Below are 24,630 nucleotides of genomic sequence, written 5' to 3' on the forward strand. Positions count from 1 at the left end.
TCTTTTATCCTGTGTTATTTAAGGCTCGTTCGCTAGGTGGCAGTGTTCACAGACTCGCAGTTCATTTCTTGGTGCTGTGACCTGCTTCCCTCCACTCGTTAACCACCTGTGACGGCAAACAGGAAATCTCTCAAACATTTATCAAGCAGATTTTCACTGGAAAAGCAGCTATTTCTATCACTTTTAAGAAGGCGAGAATGGAGGAATTTTCTGGCGAAGAGGTACTGAATATGCTACCAACTATTTCGTTGCTATACTAGCTGGCCCAACAACGCCTGTTAGCTAGCCGAGTTATCTTCTTAACTAGCCAAATAGCAATACAATTACAGTGGAAAAGACAACTAGCTAGCTATTGTTTAAAGTTTAAACTACCTAGACATAATCTGCGTTACAGCATTTATAAAACTACCTTGATATTACCGCATTTCATTTTTAGTCCTAGAGTTTTGACCATTCTAACTGCAGTGAAAGGTGTGATGAGCTGAAGAGATGCCAGTGCAAGTCTCTGACTCATTGTTTCTAGGGCTCTTTCAACTCTGAAGAGGCCAGTAACTCCGTGAAAGAGGTAACTATCTATTGATTCAGCATCAATACGTTTGAATAACCAAATGGGAATATGGACATTAAGATGGATTTTGAAATAGTTTTAGCTAGCTAATACTTAGGTATCATGTGAAACAGTATCCAGCCTCGCAGTCTGTTTGTCCCCTGATTACTCAAGACAAACATTCATATCCCCAGTATAGACGTGACTCTGAATACAGCACTGTTCACATCAGGTCCCATGCTCCCCACATGCCTAAAGGGGCCAGCCTTCTCAGATGTGTGTGTGTGTGTGTCCAAACTGACTGTCTTGCAGTGTATTCAGAGTATCATTGGAGAAGAGAGCTACAGACAGGACACTGTGAACCAGTGGACAGCCAAGATTGTGGAGCAAGCCCTCACCCTGCTGGTCAAACAGACTAAGTCATACAAGTACATTGGTACGGCTGCCGTCATCTCCTATTGAACACAGACTTGTTAATTTTACTGTAAATCCAGCATGCAAACTTATTCTATGATGCCAATGGTGAAACATATGTGACAAAATACAATTGCTTACTGATATTTTGTTAACGATGATCATAATTTGACCCTTGCCTGTTCCTCTCTACAGTTAGCTGTGCTGTCATGCAGAAGAGTGGTGCTGGTCTCCACACAGCTAACTCCTGCTACTGGGACACTGTTACTGATGGTAAGATAACATCCACCACTGCTCAGTTCAAAGGGTTTCCTAGCTACAGATTCTTACACCAGATAATGATATTTAACGAAATACTTTTGGTATCTATTACTGGGAGTTACAGGTTAAGTACTGTTTGGTAGCACAGAGAATTTTCGACCAACCTTGGCAATACTTCTTGATTCAGCCAAACATGTATATTATAAAATGACCAGTGGCAGGGGGTAATTTAGAAACTGCGCCGTTATTGAAATATATTTTTTTACTCCATGAAGTAATCGTCAATGTGTATGCCGCCATCTTGTCTATTTCAAATCTTCTTTCATTCAACAAAACAGGTGTGTCATCATGACATGCGGCACTTTGGGGTGGAACCACCGGTCTCTTCACTAAACCAGCCCTCCCCCAGCTGCCTAGGAAACACTGCTTATCAAACTGACTCATGCACTGTCTGTTCCTTTCTCTCAGGGAGCTGCTCAGTCAAATGGGAGAACCGCACCATGTACTGTGTAGTCAGTGTGTTTGCTGTGGCCTTAACCCCCTAGACCAGGACCAACCCTGATACTGCTTATAGAAGGTGCAATGCTTCACCCATCCTGCAGGGGAGGTATTCAGTAGCTCACTGTAGATTATATGATGAATGGGACAAGCAATGAGACGGCTATAGATGTGGTAAAGGGGTCAATGGAACTCGACCAAAACAATGGAAATGCGTGTAGGAAAGATCCCGACTCTCCTAATTGCCCTCCAGAAAAATAAGGTTATTGTTTGTGTATTTGACAAGACATATTCATGCCATCAAGTGTCACATTTTTAATGTCACATGCACAAGTACAGTAAAATGCCTTTCTTGCAAACTCAAAATCCATCAATGCAATAATCAAAAACAATGTACTACTAGAAGGGAAAAAAACAACTGATGACCACTGACTTCTGTATGCTAGCTATGCTACCAGCTTATAGGAATGGGAGTTAGCATTTAGCAGTCACTTCTTCTAAACCTGAAAAGGGACTACTTCTGGATGTTATGCAGTGAAAACAGCCAAATATATCCAAATCGAACTCTAGTAACCACATTGTGATAAGAGCGTCTGCTAAATGACTTAAATGTAAATGTAATTGTGGGCCCGTTACAATACATCAATCATGACGGATTTGACAAATCTACTTTGTTAGATCAGATATGTTGAATGTGCACCAATCCTGTGTCCTTCTATCCCCACGATCTGCGTTCCATTGACCTATTTACTGCATCTATTGAAATGCTCTGGGTGGGCTGAAGTGCTGTCTACCCTGAAGAGACTTTATTCATTGACTTTAAATGCATCAGTTGAAATGTTCCTATTATGACAGCTTGGCTTCAAAGCTGCTACCTTACGATACCAATGTTCCAACTATAATGTTGGCTTTACTTAATGAATAAATCATTATTTTGGGGGGGTGCTTATTTGTCCTTTGATATAGGGTGAGGAAAAGCAGTGTGTTTATGTACATTATTTTACATCATAGAGCAGATGAACTTGTTTTAGGAAATGCTATGTAAACAGATCACAGGATATTGCATACAGACACGATTTCAAGTTGCAATCATTGTTTAAACAAATGAAGAATAAAAAAACAAGTTTCCATAGAAATAATAATATGCCTGTAATTTTGTGGGGTGGAAGGTGCCATCGATAGACTGTAGGACCCATAGCTGAATGTCATTAAACGTTCAAATTAAACCTTTTTATGATGTCCGTGTATAACTTATATCAAGCAGCACAAATACAACACCATGCAGATCCATAGGTATTTAACAACTAGCCAAGCGTTATTACAATACTTTATGCAGTCTAGTTGATCAGCCACAAGCTGCAAGACTTTTCCTCACCAGCACTTTAGGTTTATTTGACTCTGACCTCAGTAAAAAGAGAAGCTGAACTCGCACACGTACACACACAGGACTGACATGTCTCAGTGGTCACTGAAATGTATCACTCACTTGGCCAGCCTACAGAAACTCTCAGCTGCTATTGAGTCCAGCAGGAGAAGCTGAAGCTGGGATAAGTAGAATATCACATCCCAAACAGCTTTTTGTTGCTGCTCATTTTCATTTTAGACAAACTTTTGCTGTACCTACACACTGAAGAAAGCTGCAAAGGCAAAATGTCTGGTAGGCTATCCCTGGTGCAGTGAAAATAAAATATTTTTTTAAATGAAGTAAGCTTTATGCATACTATTTTGCTTATACAAACTTGTAAATACAACAGCAGAAACAGGAGGAAGTGGAACTAGAGTGTTTTGACACTGGAGTTTCTGTGTTTGCGTGTTGTATTGCAGAACAAGAATAACGTTCTGGCCTCTGTGGTAAATGCGAGTAGGTTTGGTCATTTCTTCACAGATTTGTGCAAGAAACACATTGTGAAATATCACTGAGGAGGAGAGGTGTAGAAGGTCATGATCATTAGAACAGTGAAGTTTACTTCCATTTTTGGTGCTATGATCTGATAAGCTTGTGTGAGATAAGGGCACTTAAGTAAAAAAAAAATGTTGATTCACCCAAAGAATCCATATTAAAAACCATTGATTGTTTATGTTGGGGATAACAACAGTTTAGGAATGTGAAACGGCTTACAAGCCAGAGGATACTCTGGGTCAGAGCAATATTGAAAGCTAACTTTGGTAACAAAGTAGGAATATTGTTATTGCCTCATTGGTGCTCTTGGAGGGGTGTTGGGGTCTCAGAAGTTTTCCTTGTTGAAGATGAACTTGACGCCAGCCTCAGAGTGAGACAGGCACTGCTTCTCCAAGACGTCAGCCAGCTGGGTGGGACCGCACAGGAACACTCCTACTTTTTTCCTGGACACACACATTAATTACAAATAGTTCACAAGTTGTGAACTATACATGTAACACATTTTACAATTTACATCTAACTCATATGTCTCTCTGGAATATGCAATTTCTGTTGGCTGTAATTTGGATTAGAAGAGGATGAAAGGCACTCACTCTGGATGCTTTGTCCCAATAGTAGTAAACTCATTGTCCCAGTTAGGTTTCCCATACAAAGTCTTCTGCTTCAGCCCTGTGATCGGGTCATTCTCTGCCTCATGGTGAACTCTGAAGTGAGCAGCCTTTTGTAAAAAAAAAAAGTATCACTTTTTGAGATTCATTTTGTGATTATGCATTGTCCCACTCTCATCTGTGGGCAATAGTTATTCAGTTTGAGACAACGCAGATTTTCTTTAGTTTTCATCCTTGTACATACAAGATAAATATGTGTGTGTTAGTGCTGTGTATCTGTACATCGGTGTGTCTTTTGAGTTGAAGAAAATTGTATTTCTCATCAGTATTACTCTGAAAAGCAGGGGCACAACCTTCACTGGGGACGGGGGGAGGACCACATTCTGAAATTGCATTTTTGTCCCCACACAGTTTTATCATTGGAATATGATACAAAATTAGGCGAAGGTGTGCTTTAGGACCACGCGGACATGTCCGAGCGGTCGGGTAGGCTGTTTGGAGTGTTTTGTCCCCCCCACTTCTAAAACCAAAGTTGCGCCCCTGCTGAAAAGTGTGGTGTGCTGACCTCGGTCTCTTTCCAGCGGGTCAGGTAGATGTTGTAGCTGAGGAAGTCCACCATGCCTTTCTCTGTCATCTGTCCCTCCAGAGACTGCAACAGGTCAGCAAACCACTCAAACGCCTGGGTCTCAGGACACAGCCAATAGAAGTAGATCTGGCATGGAGGAGATGGAAGAAAGATTGTCCGTTTCACATATTGGACAAAACAAAGCTCTGACGAAGGCCTTGAGGCTGCAACATAAAGCTTAATAAAGAGCAGTGATACTATCACGAGCAGTATGCAGGTTTCTTCTTTTTCCTCATCTTATTCAACAGTTACTGTGCACCTGCAACAAAGATAGCTCAGATGTGCGAGTGCCCTTTTGAATTTTGAATCACATATTGGACATATAACAAGGAGTGAAGAGCAGACTAAAGAAACGATGTAAACGTTGAAAATAAATGAACATTGCACTCATAGCAGTGAGATTTTCTCTCACTTGATGAAATTAAATAGAAAAGCAAATCACAATGCAATGAAGAACATTTCAGCTGAGATATTGTTGGAATGAAATGGGGAAGTACCCTACACTGCAGTTTAGAAAGACAATAAACCAGACAGACAAAGCCCCTCTCTCACTTTCTTGGTGAAGACGTTCTGGTTCTCCTGGATGTGTTTGTACCACACTGACTTGAGGACGGAGGCGAAGGGGGTGACCCCGATGCCAGCACCCACCAGCATGACCACCTCATAGCCGAACACGTCCTCACTGGCCGTACCAAACGGGCCATCTATCGCCATTCTGCATACAGGGAGAGAGTTACAGTCATATAACAGTTGAATAGTTTTCTAATTACATTTATATGGTAAAAACATGAAAGAATCTAATATACTGGATACTTTCTGGTTAAACAATTACACAATGTTGCCGTTATTGAAATGTACTACTCCTGAAAACCACGTTTCCTCTCTTATGGCACTTCCCCTCACCGTTATTTCACAGTAAAAAGAAAACACTACTACCCCATCCTCACGTTCTAAATGACAGCCCACTAACTACACTATGATGTCAAGTAGGGACATTAAGTGCAGAAATAGCCGTATAAAAACCTAATTGACATTCAACCTAATGGATATTTAACCGAAGATTAGTTAAGGGGATGGGGTCGTAGAAAATGTTCGCTCTCTGCATTCAAGCACGTACTTGGGCAGTTTCCATGCCTCCTGGGTTTCGTTCTTGTCCCCCCCGCAGGCCTCGTACAGGCCCTGGGTCCAGTCGCCCACGATACGGATGTGGACGCTGAAGTGATCCTCCTCGGGGGCGGAGGTGAGGGTGAAGGGATGCCACTCCAGCTGGGAGACGCAGGGACACTGCATGAAGACGTACTGGCCGACCTCCATCCTGAAGCCCTTCCTCTTCATCTGGAGCTCCAGGGTCTTGGACGGGTGCATCACCACCTGGAGAGGAGAAGGATGGGAGAAAAACAAGATGGAGGCCAAAAGAGACAACTAACTGTTGGATGAGTAGACGCGTGAACTGCATAGTGCATGATTCTGGTTCTTGGCCAGGGCTGCCTTCCAACAAGGACGACTGTCTCAATCACGCTGGCTTTGAATTTAAAAGAAATTGGCCGTTAGAGAAATTGCCTGTTGGAAGTGTACAAACTGGCTTGAAGGACAGTACTGACCTTGGTGATGACCACCTTCTGTTGGGAGCGGTAGAATCGGACCAGTCTCTCACACACATACAAGATCATAGGCCCCACCACCCACTTCCATGTCTGAAGAGGAAACCGACAGAGAAAATGTTCTTTACAAAAAAGAAGCAGCACACTTAAGTCATGTAAAAAACCGAACTGTCATAGCTCACCATAGGAGGGTTCCCAGCAAACTCTGGCTTAGGGCAGAAGGTCCCGTTCTTTCCCCATGACTCAAACTGATCTGCACACTGCGATGGCTTGTTCTCCAGGAGACTTGTAGCGGTCTGCCCTCGGACAATTCGCCTGTGGCAAACCGTTTTAGAGAGATTTAAACATAAAACGGTAGGGCTTTACCTGCAGGTATAATGCTTTTATTACTTGTTATAAGCATGTATGAACCCTTTTAATATCTTAAAATTAGGCTAATAATATGTTATGTCTCTGTAGGAAATGTTCAACTGACTCAAAAGGGGTATTATGGAGAAACAATGAATGTGCACACATTTCTGTGAGAGTTTTAACTGACTCACCCAAAGCCGTGGAAGACGAGTCCGATGAAGAAGATGATGAAGAGGTGATGGGTGTACCAGAAAACCTCGAAGTATGACCTGCGGATGACCTCCATGGATGATGTAATGATGAGGATCAGGGCCAAGGTGATGACCACGCCCGTTAACCCCGCGATGGTAGTGAACATCACTATGGTTGGGTTCTGACCCAATCAGAGAAGGGGGATTTCAGAGTAATGCAGTCATGTTGTTGCCTCGGAGGGAGTGTGGAGGCTGTGTTTGGGACTATCTGCTCAACCTATTCAGGGAAGTCGGTAATGTTCAGAAATGCTTCCTTCTGATTCAGCATAATGAACTTGCTTTAATATTACAAGAGGTGGGACATTTGCTGACCATTTTACGATCTGTTTTAGTCATATATTATTTCTCTCTGTTCAGAGGAGGCAGCCGATGAGTAATGGAGTCATAGTGTGTTATGAGCTGAGGAACATAGAAATACATTATCATTCTATTCATTCTATTTCTATGCTGGGGGATTCCTCTCTGTCATAATCTGCTATCAAGTGTCAACATTCTGTCCTAGGTTAGAACTGACCTCTTGGCATAGCTACATTAAATACAGAATACTCTGTAACACTTTATGCATTCCTAAAGCCTTTATAACACAACATAAGACATTAGAACGTGTCCTAGGCAGTTATAAACATAATGAACACAGTGTCCTAGGCAGTCATAGACATAATGAACAATGAAAATCTGTAGCTAATAGAATACTCACGGTCTGGTCAGTCCTGATGGGGTTTAGGTAGGAGGCATTGTCTCCGGTGCCAATCTGGGACAGCACAAAGGGCAGAGAGCTGCTGTTCCTGTACAGCTGGGCTCCCATGAACCACTCAAAGTTAAACAGGTGGGCGATGATGTGGACCGCTAGGGAAGGACAAAGGCAAAGTAAAGATTACAATCTGTACAGAGACATCTGTTTGATGAACAATGAAGATGAACAATGAAGATGAATGAAGAGGATCGAAGGCAATGTAAAGCAAACTAAGTAAGTGAGAAGGGTACCTGTGTGAAATGCTATCATGTAAGCCACCAGCTTGTGAAAGGTGATGTTTCTGTCCAGTTGTCGAGCAGCTGTGCGACTGCAACACTGATCGTGTAGGAAACGTTTGAAAAAATGTGATCCAGCTATTATTTATAGATGGCTACCCATACACATTTGAATTAAATAGGGTCGGGGTGTGTCTGTGTTACCTGAATGGAGCCGCGGAGGAAGGACAGAAGGTTCCGGCAGACTGGCAGCAGAATAAGCATGCAGTTAAAGTTAAGGCAGGCTGCAGGAGCCCTGGCCCAGGAGAGGGCATCCTGAGGGGAGTGATGGTAGGGTTAGATAGAGAGGGGGAGAGAGAGATGAAGTGGGAATAATTAGTCAAACAATTTTTTTTTTACAGTTTGAATCTGGTTTTTTTTTTACTTCTGGTTACTGGTTTCAATTGAAAGGGGCCCTCAGGGACTGAGCAGGAGTGAGAGGGACGTAGAGTAGAGTGGAGACTCAGTTTCACTTCTGGTCATTACTACTTTTAGTTTAGCCACCTGGGCTTCCTGTGAGGAACCTGTAGTCAGCCGTACACACAGCTGTGACCACAGAGTAAAGATATCACATCAACTTGTGATCTTTTTTGTTTCAATCTCTGTCAGACAAGAGGGGTTAGGCGTAATATGGACTACACATATTCAATATGAATGACCTACTAACTGTACAATATACATGTATAAATATAAAATAAAATAAGAATAAAAGTCTACGTGCTAAATATGTACCGGTAATACAGCAGGCCCTGCTGACAGATCACAACAGTTGGCCAGAGGCCAGCACTCCAGATTTGGTTCTGGGTTGCCAAGATGTCTAATACACTAAGAGCAGAGTATGAAATCTTAAACTGACCTCCATTTCTTAAATAATTTCTTAAATAGAAAATCTAAGGACTTTGGTTCTCAAACTTACCCCAATAAGAACCCGTGTGTAGAACCATCTCTCAGTAAGGAAGTTCATGTAGAACTGGACAAACAGGTAAGCGTTGATTCCCAGCCATACCAGCTAAAACAGACCCAATTCACCTGGTTAGATCAATAGGACATTACACCCCAAAACAGAAATGTAGAGTAATTATACAATTTAATTTGACAGACTTACAATGACAAAGACCGAAAGTCCCTCGTTGGCAGCAAAGTTGCCCATGGTGAAATTATAATTGAGTGTGTGTGTGTGTGTTTGTGAGAGAGAGAGAGAACGAGAGAGAGTGAAAAGTGGAAGGGGGACAGTGATGTGCTGAGTTATATAGACTACTGCACTAAAGACCAGGACATGTGGTTTCCACCACTACCCCTGTGAGTGAGGGTGACTCTCAATAGTCTAACGCTGCTTCCTCTTTTCTCAACTTCCTCATCTGCACTGATCTGAAAATAAAGCAAACGTGAAAGCAACATGGTGATTACATTTAGCAGGTATTTGCTTTAACCTGTCCAACTCTATCCAACAAGATATGTGCAGACCCACTGGGCACAGACGTCAATTCAACATCTATTCCACTTTGGTTAATTGAAATTACATGGAAACAGCGTTGATTCAACCAGTGTGTGCCCAGTAGGGATGAAGGAAAGGAGGAAAGGAAAGGAAGCCACTTCAGTACAGTGGGGGAAAAAGTATTTGATCCCCTGCTGATTTTGTACGTTTGCCCACTTACAAAGAAATTATCAGTCTATAATTTTAATAGTAGGTTTATTTGAACAGTGAGAGACAGAATAACAACAAAAAAATCCAGAAAAACGCATGTCAAAAATGTTATAAAATGATTTGCATTTTAATGAGGGAAATAAGTATTTGACCCCTCTGCAAAACATGACTTAGTATTTGGTGGCAAAACCCTTGTTGGCAATCACAGAGGTCAGACGTTTCCTGTAGTTGGCCACCAGGTTTGCACACATCTCAGGAGGGATTTTGTCCCACTCCTCTTTGCAGATCTTCTCCAAGTCATTAAGGTTTCGAGGCTGACGTTTGGCAACTCGAACCTTCAGCTCCCTCCACAGATTTTCTATGGGATTAAGGTCTGGAGACTGGCTAGGCCACTCCAGGACCTTAATGTGCTTCTTCTTGAGCCACTCCTTTGTTGCCTTGGCCGTGTGTTTTGGGTCATTGTCATGCTGGAATACCCATCCACGACCCATTTTCAATGCCCTGGCTGAGGGAAGGAGGTTCTCATCCAAGATTTGACGGTACATGGCCCCGTCCATCATCCCTTTGATGCGGTGAAGTTGTCCTGTCCCCTTAGCAGAAAAACACCCCCAAAGCATAATGTTTCCACCTCCATGTTTGACGGTGGAGATGGTGTACTTGGGGTAATAGGCAGCATTCCTCCTCCTCCAAACACGGCGAGTTGAGTTGATGTCAAAGAGCTCCATTTTGGTCTCATCTGACCTCAACACTTTCACCAGTTGTCCTCTGAGTCATTCAGATGTTCATTGGCAAACTTCAGACGGGCATGTATATGTATTCTTGAGCAGGGGGACCTTGCGGGCGCTGCAGGATTTCAGTCCTTCACGGCGTAGTGTGTTACTAATTGTTTTCTTGGTGACTATGGTCACAGCTGCCTTGAGATCATTGACAAGATCCTCCCGTGTAGTTCTGGGCTGATTCCTCACCGTTCTCATGATCATTGCAACTCCACGAGGTGAGATCTTGCATGGAGCCCCAGGCCGAGGGATATTGACAGTTCTTTTGTGTTTCTTCCATTTGCGAATAATCGCACCAAATGTTGTCACCTTCTCACCAAGCTGCTTGGCGATGGTCTTGTAGCCCATTCCAGCCTTGTGTAGGTCTACAATCTTGTCCCTGACATCCTTGGAGAGCTCTTTGGTCTTGGCCATGGTGGAGAGTTTGGAATCTGATTGATTGATTGCTTCTGTGGACAGGTGTCTTTTTTACAGGTAACAAGCTGTGGTTAGGAGCACTCCCTTTAAGAGTGTGCTCCTAATCTCAGCTCGTTACCTGTATAAAAGGCACCTGAGAGCCAGAAATCATTCTGATTGAGAGGGGGTCAAATACTTATTTCCCTCATTAAAATGCAGATCAATTTATAACATTTCTGACATGCGTTTTTTTCTGGATATTTTTGTTGTTATTCTGTCTCTCACTGTTCAAATAAACCTACCATTAAAATTATAGACTGATCCTTTCTTTGTCAGTGGGCAAACGTACAAAATCAGCAGGGGATCAAATACGTTTTTTCCCCCCACTGTATGAGATGCACCCATACTGCATGCTATTTCATTAGGGAAGTACATGTAGCAACCTCTTTTGTCATCCCAAAGTATTGCACCATGACAGTCTTTTATTTCTTTATTTGAGCATCAAATAAAGAAGAGAAAGCGGCTGGACCGCTTTGTCTTCCGAAAGGAAGTCATCTCTCCATGGCAACACAGTGACTTTTATGCAGCAGAAGTGAAGGATTTCCACAGGAGAAGTGAAATCTCTAATCAAGTTGTATGAAGTTTTTCATTTAAAAAAAGTATATACAGTTGAAGTCGGAAGTTTACATACACCAAATACATTTAAACTCAGTTTTTCACAATTACTGACATTTAATCCTAGTAAAAATTCCCTGTCTTAGGTCAGTTAGGATCACCACTTTATTTTAAGAATGTGACATGTCAGAATAATAGTAGAGAGTATGATTTATTTCAGTTTTACTTCTTTTATGACATTCCCAGTGGGTCAGAAGTTTACATACACTCAATTAGTATTTGTTAGCATTGCCTTTAAATTATTTAACTTGGGTTAAACATTTCAGGTAGCCTTTCACCATCTTCCCACAATAAGTTGGGTGAATTTTGGCCCATTCCTCCTGACAGAGCTGGTGTAACTGAGTCAGGTTTGTAGGCCTCCTTGCTCGCACACGCTTTTTCAGTTCCGCCCACAAATTTTCTATAGGATTGAGGTTAGGGCTTTGTGATGGCCAATCCAATACCTTGACTTTGTTGTCCTTAAGCAATTTTTCCATAACTTTGGAAGTATGCTTGGTCTCATTGTCCATTTGGAAGACCCATTTGCCACCAAGCTTTAACTTCCTGACTGATGTCTTGAGATGTTGCTTCAATATATCCACATCATTTTCCTACCTCATGATGCCATCTATTCTGTGAAGTGCACCAGTCCCTCCTGCAGCAAAGCACCCCCACAACATGATGCTGCCACCCCCGTGCTTCACGGTTGGGATGGTGTTCTTCGGCTTGCAAGCCTCCACCTTTTTCCTCCAAACATAATGATGGTCATTATGGCCAAACAGTTCTATTTTTGTTTCATCAGACCAGAGGACATTTCTCCAAAAAGTACGATTTTTGTCCCCATGTGCAGTTGCAAACCGTAATCTGTCTTTTTTATGGCGCTTTTGGAGCAGTGGCTTCTTCCTTGCTGAGGGCCTTTCAGGTTATGTTGATATAGGACTTGTTTTACTGTGGATAAAGATATTTTTGTACCGGTTTCCTCCAGCATCTTCACAAGGTCGTTTGCTGTTGTTCTGGGATTGATTTGCACTTTTCACACCAAAGTACGTTCATCTCTAGGAGACAGAACACATCTCCTTCCTGAGCGGTATGACGACTGTGTGGTCCCATGGTGTTTATACTTGCGTACTATTGTTTGTACAGATGAACGTGGTACCTTCAGGCGTTTGGAAATTGCTCCCAAGGATGAACCAGACTTGTGGAGGTCTACATTTTTTTTCTGAGGTCTTGGCTGATTTCTTTTGATTTTCCCATGATGTCAAGCCAAGAGGCAATGAGTTTGAAGGTAGGCCTTGAAATACATCCACAGGTACACCTCCAATTGACGCAAATTATGTCAATTAGCCTATCAGAATCTTCTAAAGCCATGACATAATTTTCTGGAATTTTCCAAGCTGTTTAAAGGCACAGTCAACTTAGTGTATGTAAACTTCTGACCCACTGGAATTGTGATACAGTGAATTATAAGTGAAATAATCTGTTTGTAAACAATTGTTGGAAAAATGACTTGTGTCATGCACAAAGTAGATGTCCTAACCCACCTACCAAAACAATAGTTTGTTAACAAGAAATTTGTGGAGTGGTTGAAAAACAAGTTTTAATATCTCCAACCTAAGTTTATGTAAACTTCCGACTTCAACTGTATATTTAAATGTGTATGTAATGTATGTAAATATGAAAGACAAACTAAACCTATATCAGATAATGATGTCTAGTCATTATGCTAAACTAGTTTGATTGCATTGCTTTTTCAGTCAGATTAAGTGAAAATATCATGACATATTAAATATTCCAAAATAGGCCACAAATGGTGAGACGTTGATCTAACTCAAGCAGACAACAACGCTGTGAGAGCCCCTTGTGACCACAAGAGGTCGCTATACTACATCAGTTCTTCAATGGACTTATCCTACTCTTACAAGTACATGTTCTTGATTGGACAAGACGTTAAAAAGGAATGGTCAAAGTAGACCTAATTCAATTCACAATTTAAAAGTGTGAATAACTGATGCAAAATTAGATCATTCAATGTCTGTGAATTGATACCTCTATCAGCAAAACCCCTGTAGAATCGTCCACTGCATGTGTCCTAGTACATTTTACATATTTAGCAGACGCTCTTATGCAGAGCGACTTACAGTAGTGAATGCATACACTTCATTTCATACATTTTTTTTATTTTTTTCCCTGTGCTGGCCCCCCGTGGGAATCGAACCCACAACCCTGGCGTTGCAAACACCATGCTCTACCAACTGAGCTACAGGGAAGGCTTAGTAAGATATAGAATATTGACTTAATGTGATTCTACAGATTGATGAAAGGGAAATGGAGGACGGACAGAAAATCATTATTTTCCTGTTCTCTTTGCCTTTGAAACCTCAATGTAGTTGGAGCCAGTCACACTGTGAGTCACATAACAGATTGTCATTAGACTCATTCACAGTAACCGTACTTCTATGAGTTGTTACCTGACTGTATTCTTATACTAGTCTGCCATAGCGATAGCATTCACTCCAACTGTAGCTCAACATTACGAAGACTATGACGTGAAAGCACTTTGAGAGAAACATGGAACGTGTGAAAGAACTCCGGTATCAATATGTCCAGGTAAGATGTCTGTAACCAAACAGGGTACATAAACAGCTATGCATAATGTAAAGTACTGTACAACTGTGGATTTACTGTATTTTAGAGAGTAATGGAGATGGAAGCCTGGCAAACTGCACATACATTTATCTTTGTGGATGAAGCTGGATTCAACCTGGCAAAAACGCGCCGCAGGGGAAGAAATGTGATTGGACAGAGAGCAACCGTGGATGTCCCAGGCCAGAGAGGAGCTAACATCACAATGTGTGCTGCACTGTCCAATGATGGTTTGCTGTTACACAAACAGCCCCTACAACAGAGAGGCTCATTTATTTTCTTGATGACCTGCATAATCAACTTGTGGCAGCGGAGGAGAGAGGGGCAAGAAACTCCCCTACCTTCGTTGTTGTGTGGGATAATGTGGCATTCCACCACTCTGCTGCAGTCAGACTAGTTTACTGCACATCCCAGGATGTCAGTACTATTCCTGCCTCCATACTCCTTCCTAAACCCCATAGAGGAGTTTTTCTCTGCTTGGAGGTGAAAGGTTTATGACCACCATCCACATGACCAGATGTCCTTACTGGAGGCCATGAATGCGGGGTGTGGAGACACTTCTCCTGAAGACTGCCAGGGTTGGATTAGACATTCCAGAACATACTTTCCAAGACGCATCGCCAGAGAAGACATAAGATGTGATGTTGATGACAACTTATGGCCAAATGCAGGAGAGAGGGAGAACTAGAACCCTCACAGTACTGTACAGTATGAGTGATTTATACTATACATGTTGATGAGAACTAGAACCCTCACAGTACTGTACAGTATGAGTGATTATACTATACATGTTGATGAGAACTAGAACCCTCACAGTACTGTACAGTATGAGTGTTATACTATACATGTTGATGAGAACTAGAACCCTCATAGTACTGTACAGTATGAGTGATTTATACTATACATGTTGATGAGAACTAGAACCCTCACAGTACTGTACAGTATGAGTGTTATACTATACATGTTGATGAGAACTAGAACCCTCACAGTACTGTACAGTATGAGTGATTTATACTATACATGTTGATGAGAACTAGAACGCTCACAGTACCGTACAGTATGAGTGATTATACTATACATGTTGATGAGAACTAGAACCCTCACAGTACTGTACAGTATGAGTGATTTATACTATACATGTTGATGAGAACTAGAACCCTCACAGTACTGTACAGTATGAGTGATTTATACTATACATGTTGATGAGAACTAGAACCCTCACAGTACTGTACAGTATGAGTGATTATACTATACATGTTGATGAGAACTAGAACCCTCACAGTACTGTACAGTATGAGTGATTTATACTATACATGTTGATGAGAACTAGAACCCTCACAGTACTGTACAGTATGAGTGATTTATACTATACATGTTGATGAGATCTAGAACCCTCACAGTACTGTACAGTATGAGTGATTTATACTATACATGTTGATGAGATCTAGAACCCTCACAGTACTGTACAGTATGAGTGATTATACTATACATGTCGATGAGATCTAGAACCCTCACAGTACTGTACAGTATGAGTGATTATATGTTGATGAGATCTAGAACCCTCACAGTACTGTACACTATGAGTGATTATACTATACATGTTGATGAGAACTAGAACCCTCACAGTACTGTACAGTATGAGTGATTATACTATACATGTTGATGAGAACTAGAACCCTCACAGTACTGTACAGTATGAGTGATTTATACTATACATGTTGATGAGAACTAGAACCCTCACAGTACTGTACAGTATGAGTGATTATACTATACATGTTGATGAGAACTAGAACCCTCACAGTACTGTACAGTATGAGTGATTATACTATACATGTTGATGAGAACTAGAACCCTCACAGTACTGTACAGTATGAGTGATTTATACTATACATGTTGATGAGATCTAGAACCCTCACAGTACTGTACAGTATGAGTGATTTATACTATACATGTTGATGAGATCTAGAACCCTCACAGACCGTACAGTATGAGTGATTATACTATACATGTCGATGAGATCTAGAACCCTCACAGTACTGTACAGTATGAGTGATTTATACTATACATGTTGATGAGAACTAGAACCCTCACAGTACTGTACAGTATGAGTGATTTATACTATACATGTTGATGAGAACTAGAACCCTCACAGTACTGTACAGTATGAGTGATTATACTATACATGTTGATGAGAACTAGAACCCTCACAGTACTGTACAGTATGAGTGTTATACTATACATGTTGATGAGAACTAGAACCCTCACAGTACTGTACAGTATGAGTGATTTATACTATACATGTTGATGAGAACTAGAACCCTCACAGTACTGTACAGTATGAGTGTTATACTATACATGTTGATGAGAACTAGAACCCTCACAGTACTGTACAGTATGAGTGATTATATGTTGATGAGATCTAGAACCCTCACAGTACTGTACAGTATGAGTGATTATACTATACATGTTGATGAGAACTAGAACCCTCACAGTACTGTACAGTATGAGTGATTATACTATACATGTTGATGAGAACTAGAACCCTCACAGTACTGTACAGTATGAGTGATTATACTATACATGTTGATGAGAACTAGAACCCTCACAGTACTGTACAGTATGAGTGATTTATACTATACATGTTGATGAGATCTAGAACCCTCACAGTACTGTACAGTATGAGTGATTTATACTATACATGTTGATGAGATCTAGAACCCTCACAGTACCGTACAGTATGAGTGATTATACTATACATGTCGATGAGATCTAGAACCCTCACAGTACTGTACAGTATGAGTGATTTATACTATACATGTTGATGAGAACTAGAACCCTCACAGTACTGTACAGTATGAGTGATTTATACTATACATGTTGATGAGAACTAGAACCCTCACAGTACTGTACAGTATGAGTGATTATACTATACATGTTGATGAGAACTAGAACCCTCACAGTACTGTACAGTATGAGTGATTTATACTATACATGTTGATGAGAACTAGAACCCTCACAGTACTGTACAGTATGAGTGATTTATACTATACATGTTGATGAGAACTAGAACCCTCACAGTACTGTACAGTATGAGTGATTATACCATACATGTTGATGAGAACTAGAACCCTCACAGTACTGTACAGTATGAGTGATTATACTATACATGTTGATGAGAACTAGAACCCTCACAGTACTGTACAGTATGAGTGATTTATACTATACATGTTGATGAGATCTAGAACCCTCACTTTACTGTACAGTATGAGTGATTATACTATACGTGTTGATGAGAACTAGAACCCTCACAGTACTGTACAGTATGAGTGATTATACTATACATGTTGATGAGAACTAGAACCCTCACAGTACTGTACAGTATGAGTGATTTATACTATACATGTTGATGAGAACTAGAACCCTCACAGTACTGTACAGTATGAGTGATTTATACTATACATGTTGATGAGAACTAGAACCCTCACAGTACTGTACAGTATGAGTGATTTATACTATACATGTTGATGAGAACTAGAACCCTCACAGTACTGTACAGTATGAGTGATTATACTATACATGTTGATGAGAACTAGAACCCTCACAGTACTGTACAGTATGAGTGATTTATACTATACATGTTGATGAGAACTAGAACCCTCACAGTACTGTACAGTATGAGTGATTTATACTATACATGTTGATGAGATCTAGAACCCTCACAGTACTGTACAGTATGAGTGATTTATACTATACATGTTGATGAGATCTAGAACCCTCACAGTACCGTACAGTATGAGTGATTATACTATACATGTCGATGAGATCTAGAACCCTCACAGTAATGTACAGTATGAGTGATTATATGTTGATGAGATCTAGAACCCTCACAGTACTGTACAGTATGAGTGATTATACTATACATGTTGATGAGAACTAGAACCCTCACAGTACTGTACAGTATGAGTGATTATACTATACATGTTGATGAGAACTAGAACCCTCACAGTACTGTACAGTATGAGTGATTATACTATACATGTTGATGAGAACTAGAACCCTCACAGTACTGTACAGTATGAGTGATTTATACTATACATGTTGATGAGATCTAGAACCCTCACAGTACTGTACAGTATGAGTGATTATACTATACATGTTGATGAGAACTAGAACCCTCACAGTACTGTACAGTATGAGTGATTTATACTATACATGTTGATGAGAACTAGAACCCTCACAGTACTGTACAGTATGAGTGATTTATACTATACATGTTGATGAGATCTAGAACCCTCACAGTACCGTACAGTATGAGTGATTATACTATACATGTCGATGAGATCTAGAACCCTCACAGTACTGTACAGTATGAGTGATTTATACTATACATGTTGATGAGAACTAGAACCCTCACAGTACTGTACAGTATGAGTGATTATACTATACATGTTGATGAGAACTAGAACCCTCACAGTACTGTACAGTATGAGTGATTATACTATACATGTTGATGAGAACTAGAACCCTCACAGTACTGTACAGTATGAGTGATTTATACTATACATGTTGATGAGAACTAGAACCCTCACAGTACTGTACAGTATGAGTGATTATACATACATGTTGATGAGAACTAGAACCCTCACAGTACTGTACAGTATGAGTGATTATACTATACATGTTGATGAGAACTAGAACCCTCACAGTACTGTACAGTATGAGTGATTTATACTATACATGTTGATGAGAACTAGAACCCTCACAGTACTGTACAGTATGAGTGATTTATACTATACATGTTGATGAGAACTAGAACCCTCACAGTACTGTACAGTATGAGTGATTATACTATACATGTTGATGAGATCTAGAACCCTCACAGTACTGTACAGTATGAGTGATTATACTATACATGTTGATGAGAACTAGAACCCTCACAGTACTGTACAGTATGAGTGATTTATACTATACATGTTGATGAGAACTAGAACCCTCACAGTACTGTACAGTATGAGTGATTATACTATACATGTTGATGAGAACTAGAACCCTCACAGTACTGTACAGTATGAGTGATTATACTATACATGTTGATGAGAACTAGAACCCTCACAGTACTGTACAGTATGAGTGATTTATACTATACATGTTGATGAGAACTAGAACCCTCACAGTACTGTACAGTATGAGTGATTTATACTATACATGTTGATGAGAACTAGAACCCTCACAGTACTGTACAGTATGAGTGATTATACTACATGTTGATGAGATCTAGAACCCTCACAGTACTGTACAGTATGAGTGATTATACTATACATGTTGATGAGAACTAGAACCCTCACAGTACTGTACAGTATGAGTGATTTATACTATACATGTTGATGAGAACTAGAACCCTCACAGTACTGTACAGTATGAGTGATTTATACTATACATGTTGATGAGAACTAGAACCCTCACAGTACTGTACAGTATGAGTGATTATATGTTGATGAGATCTAGAACCCTCACAGTACTGTACAGTATGAGTGATTATACTATACATGTTGATGAGAACTAGAACCCTCACAGTACTGTACAGTATGAGTGATTATACTATACATGTTGATGAGAACTAGAACCCTCACAGTACTGTACAGTATGAGTGATTATATGTTGATGAGATCTAGAACCCTCAAAGTACTGTACAGTATGAGTGATTATACTATACATGTTGATGAGAACTAGAACCCTCACAGTACTGTACAGTATGGGTGATTTATACTATACATGTTGATGAGAACTAGAACCCTCACAGTACTGTACAGTATGAGTGATTTATACTATACATGTTGATGAGATCTAGAACCCTCACAGTACTGTACAGTATGAGTGATTATACTATACATGTTGATGAGAACTAGAACCCTCACAGTACTGTACAGTATGAGTGATTTATACTATACATGTTGATGAGAACTAGAACCCCCACAGTACTGTACAGTATGAGAGATTATATGTTGATGAGATCTAGAACCCTCACAGTACTGTACAGTATGAGTGATTATACTATACATGTTGATGAGAACTAGAACCCTCACAGTACTGTACAGTATGAGTGATTTATACTATACATGTTGATGAGAACTAGAACCCTCACAGTACTGTACAGTATGAGTGATTTATACTATACATGTTGATGAGAACTAGAACCCTCACAGTACTGTACAGTATGAGTGATTATATGTTGATGAGATCTAGAACCCTCACAGTACTGTACAGTATGAGTGATTATACTATACATGTTGATGAGAACTACAACCCTCACAGTACTGTACAGTATGAGTGATTATACTATACATGTTGATGAGAACTAGAACCCTCACAGTACTGTACAGTATGAGTGATTATACTATACATGTTGATGAGAACTAGAACCCTCACAGTACTGTACAGTATGAGTGATTTATACTATACATGTAGATGAGAACTAGAACCCTCACAGTACTGTACAGTATGAGTGATTTATACTATACATGTTGATGAGAACTAGAACCCTCACAGGACTGTACAGTATGAGTGATTTATACTATACATGTTGATGAGAACTAGAACCCCAACTGTACTGTATAGTATGAGTGATTATATGTTGATGAGATCTAGAACCCTCACAGTACTGTACAGTATGAGTGATTATACAAAAATGTTGATGAGAACTAGAACCCTCACAGTACTGTACAGTATGAGTGATTTATACTATACATGTTGATGAGAACTAGAACCCTCACAGTACTGTACAGTATGAGTGATTTATACTATACATGTTGATGAGAACTAGAACCCTCACAGTACTGTACAGTATGAGTGATTATATGTTGATGAGATCTAGAACCCTCACAGTACTGTACAGTATGAATGATTATACTATACATGTTGATGAGAACTAGAACCCTCACAGTACTGTACAGTATGAGTGATTATACTATACATGTTGATGAGAACTAGAACCCTCACAGTACTGTACAGTATGAGTGATTATACTATACATGTTGATGAGAACTAGAACCCTCACAGTACTGTACAGTATGAGTGATTTATACTATACATGTTGATGAGAACTAGAACCCTCACAGTACTGTAAAGTATGAGTGATTTATACTATACATGTTGATGAGAACTAGAACCCTCACAGTACTGTACAGTATGAGTGATTATATGTTGATGAGATCTAGAACCCTCACAGTACTGTACAGTATGAGTGATTATACTATACATGTTGATGAGAACTAGAACCCTCACAGTACTGTACAGAATGGGTGATTTATAGTATACTGTTGATGAGAACTAGAACCCTCACAGTACTGTACAGTATGAGTGATTTATACTATACATGTTGATGAGATCTAGAACCCTCACAGTACCGTACAGTATGAGTGATTATACTATACATGTCGATGAGATCTAGAACCCTCACAGTACTGTACAGTATGAGTGATTTATACTATACATGTTGATGAGAACTAGAACCCTCACAGTACTGTACAGTATGAGTGATTATACCATACATGTTGATGAGAACTAGAACCCTCACAGTACTGTACAGTATGAGAGATTATACTATACATGTTGATGAGAACTAGAACCCTCACAGTACTGTACAGTATGAGTGATTTATACTATACATGTTGATGAGATCTAGAACCCTCACAGTACTGTACAGTATGAGTGATTTATACTATACATGTTGATGAGATCTAGAACCCTCACAGTACCGTACAGTATGAGTGATTATACTATACATGTCAATGAGATCTAGAACCCTCACAGTACTGTACAGTATGAGTGATTTATGCTATACATGTTGATGAGAACTAGAACCCTCACAGTACTGTACAGTATGAGTGATTATACCATACATGTTGATGAGAACTAGAACCCTCACAGTACTGTACAGTATGAGTGATTATACTATACATGTTGATGAGAACTAGAACCCTCACAGTACTGTACAGTATGAGTGATTTATACTATACATGTTGATGAGAACTAGAACCCCCACTGTACTGTACAGTATGAGTGATTATATGTTGATGAGATCTAGAACCCTCACAGTACTGTACAGTATGAGTGATTATACTATACATGTTGATGAGAACTAGAACCCTCACAGTACTGTACAGTATGAGTGATTCATACTATACATGTTGATGAGAACTAGAACCCTCACAGTACTGTACAGTATGAGTGATTTATACTATACATGTTGATGAGAACTAGAACCCTCACAGTACTGTACAGTATGAGTGATTATATGTTGATTAGATCTAGAACCCTCACAGTACTGTACAGTATGAGTGATTATACTATACATGTTGATGAGAACTAGAACCCTCACAGTACTGTACAGTATGAGTGATTATACTATACATGTTGATGAGAACTAGAACCCTCACAGTACTGTACAGTATGAGTGATTATACTATACATGTTGATGAGAACTAGAACCCTCACAGTACTGTACAGTATGAGTGATTTATACTATACATGTTGATGAGAACTAGAACCCTCACAGTACTGTACAGTATGAGTGATTTATACTATACATGTTGATGAGAACTAGAACCCTCACAGTACTGTACAGTATGAGTGATTTATACTATACATGTTGATGAGATCTAGAACCCTCACAGTACTGTACAGTATGAGTGATTTATACTATACATGTTGATGAGATCTAGAACCCTCACAGTACCGTACAGTATGAGTGATTATACTATACATGTCAATGAGATCTAGAACCCTCACAGTACTGTACAGTATGAGTGATTTATACTATACATGTTGATGAGAACTAGAACCCTCACAGTACTGTACAGTATGAGTGATTATACCATACATGTTGATGAGAACTAGAACCCTCACAGTACTGTACAGTATGAGTGATTATACTATACATGTTGATGAGAACTAGAACCCTCACAGTACTGTACAGTATGAGTGATTTATACTATACATGTTGATGAGAACTAGAACCCCCACTGTACTGTACAGTATGAGTGATTATATGTTGATGAGATCTAGAACCCTCACAGTACTGTACAGTATGAGTGATTATACTATACATGTTGATGAGAACTAGAACCCTCACAGTACTGTACAGTATGAGTGATTTATACTATACATGTTGATGAGAACTAGAACCCTCACAGTACTGTACAGTATGAGTGATTATATGTTGATTAGATCTAGAACCCTCACAGTACTGTACAGTATGAGTGATTATACTATACATGTTGATGAGAACTAGAACCCTCACAGTACTGTACAGTATGAGTGATTATACTATACATGTTGATGAGAACTAGAACCCTCACAGTACTGTACAGTATGAGTGATTATACTATACATGTTGATGAGAACTAGAACCCTCACAGTACTGTACAGTATGAGTGATTTATACTATACATGTTGATGAGAACTAGAACCCTCACAGTACTGTACAGTATGAGTGATTTATACTATACATGTTGATGAGAACTAGAACCCTCACAGTACTGTACAGTATGAGTGATTATATGTTGATGAGATCTAGAACCCTCACAGTACTGTACAGTATGAGTGATTATACTATACATGTTGATGAGAACTACAACCCTCACAGTACTGTACAGTATGAGTGATTATACTATACATGTTGATGAGAACTAGAACCCTCACAGTACTGTACAGTATGAGTGATTATACTATACATGTTGATGAGAACTAGAACCCTCACAGTACTGTACAGTATGAGTGATTTATACTATACATGTAGATGAGAACTAGAACCCTCACAGTACTGTACAGTATGAGTGATTTATACTATACATGTTGATGAGAACTAGAACCCTCACAGGACTGTACAGTATGAGTGATTTATACTATACATGTTGATGAGAACTAGAACCCCAACTGTACTGTATAGTATGAGTGATTATATGTTGATGAGATCTAGAACCCTCACAGTACTGTACAGTATGAGTGATTATACAAAAATGTTGATGAGAACTAGAACCCTCACAGTACTGTACAGTATGAGTGATTTATACTATACATGTTGATGAGAACTAGAACCCTCACAGTACTGTACAGTATGAGTGATTTATACTATACATGTTGATGAGAACTAGAACCCTCACAGTACTGTACAGTATGAGTGATTATATGTTGATGAGATCTAGAACCCTCACAGTACTGTACAGTATGAGTGATTATACTATACATGTTGATGAGAACTAGAACCCTCACAGTACTGTACAGTATGAGTGATTATACTATACATGTTGATGAGAACTAGAACCCTCACAGTACTGTACAGTATGAGTGATTATACTATACATGTTGATGAGAACTAGAACCCTCACAGTACTGTACAGTATGAGTGATTTATACTATACATGTTGATGAGAACTAGAACCCTCACAGTACTGT

General features: G+C 39.8%; 2 protein-coding genes across 3 annotated transcripts; one reads left to right on the plus strand and one right to left on the minus strand.

The window, feature by feature from the left end:
* Window positions 1–68: 68 nt before the first annotated feature.
* LOC106575675 (dynein light chain Tctex-type 3) lies at window positions 69–2,950 on the plus strand. Of its 2 annotated transcripts, none has more exons than XM_045699220.1 (5): window positions 69–221; window positions 524–565; window positions 860–983; window positions 1,157–1,234; window positions 1,561–2,950. In XM_045699220.1, exons 1-5 carry the CDS (start codon window positions 198–200, stop codon window positions 1,572–1,574), a joined length of 282 nt encoding a protein of 93 aa, XP_045555176.1. In that variant the 5' UTR covers window positions 69–197; the 3' UTR covers window positions 1,575–2,950. The 2 variants fall into 2 exon arrangements, with proteins under 2 accessions (XP_045555176.1, XP_045555174.1); XM_045699218.2 differs by having other exon boundaries at window positions 1,691–2,950.
* Window positions 2,021–9,352, minus strand: LOC106575674 (NADPH oxidase 2). The gene is made up of 13 exons (XM_014152306.3): window positions 9,170–9,352; window positions 8,981–9,073; window positions 8,230–8,340; window positions 8,041–8,125; window positions 7,754–7,902; window positions 6,997–7,178; window positions 6,637–6,769; window positions 6,455–6,547; window positions 5,971–6,224; window positions 5,406–5,568; window positions 4,794–4,940; window positions 4,214–4,338; window positions 2,021–4,063 (listed from the first exon to the last, which is right to left on the minus strand). Exons 1-13 carry the CDS (start codon window positions 9,212–9,214, stop codon window positions 3,946–3,948), a joined length of 1,698 nt encoding a protein of 565 aa, XP_014007781.2. The 5' UTR covers window positions 9,215–9,352; the 3' UTR covers window positions 2,021–3,945.
* Window positions 9,353–24,630: the final 15,278 nt, after the last annotated feature.

This window comes from Salmo salar, chromosome 17 (assembly GCF_965601325.2).
Source record: "Salmo salar chromosome 17, fSalSal1, whole genome shotgun sequence".
Classification (NCBI taxonomy): domain Eukaryota; kingdom Metazoa; phylum Chordata; class Actinopteri; order Salmoniformes; family Salmonidae; genus Salmo; species Salmo salar.

Coding starts and splice junctions, on each gene's coding strand:
- LOC106575675 (XM_045699218.2), top strand. CDS start 198: ATGGAGGAATTTTCTGGCGAAGAG. Junction 222..523: donor AGGAATTTTCTGGCGAAGAG/GTACTGAATATG, acceptor CATTGTTTCTAG/GGCTCTTTCAACTCTGAAGA. Junction 984..1,156: donor TAAGTCATACAAGTACATTG/GTACGGCTGCCG, acceptor TCCTCTCTACAG/TTAGCTGTGCTGTCATGCAG.
- LOC106575674 (XM_014152306.3), bottom strand. CDS start 9,214: ATGGGCAACTTTGCTGCCAACGAGGGACTTTCGGTCTTTGTCATT. Junction 4,941..5,405: donor AGAACGTCTTCACCAAGAAA/GTGAGAGAGGGG, acceptor CCTCCATGCCAG/ATCTACTTCTATTGGCTGTG. Junction 4,064..4,213: donor ATTGGGACAAAGCATCCAGA/GTGAGTGCCTTT, acceptor GTGTGTGTCCAG/GAAAAAAGTAGGAGTGTTCC.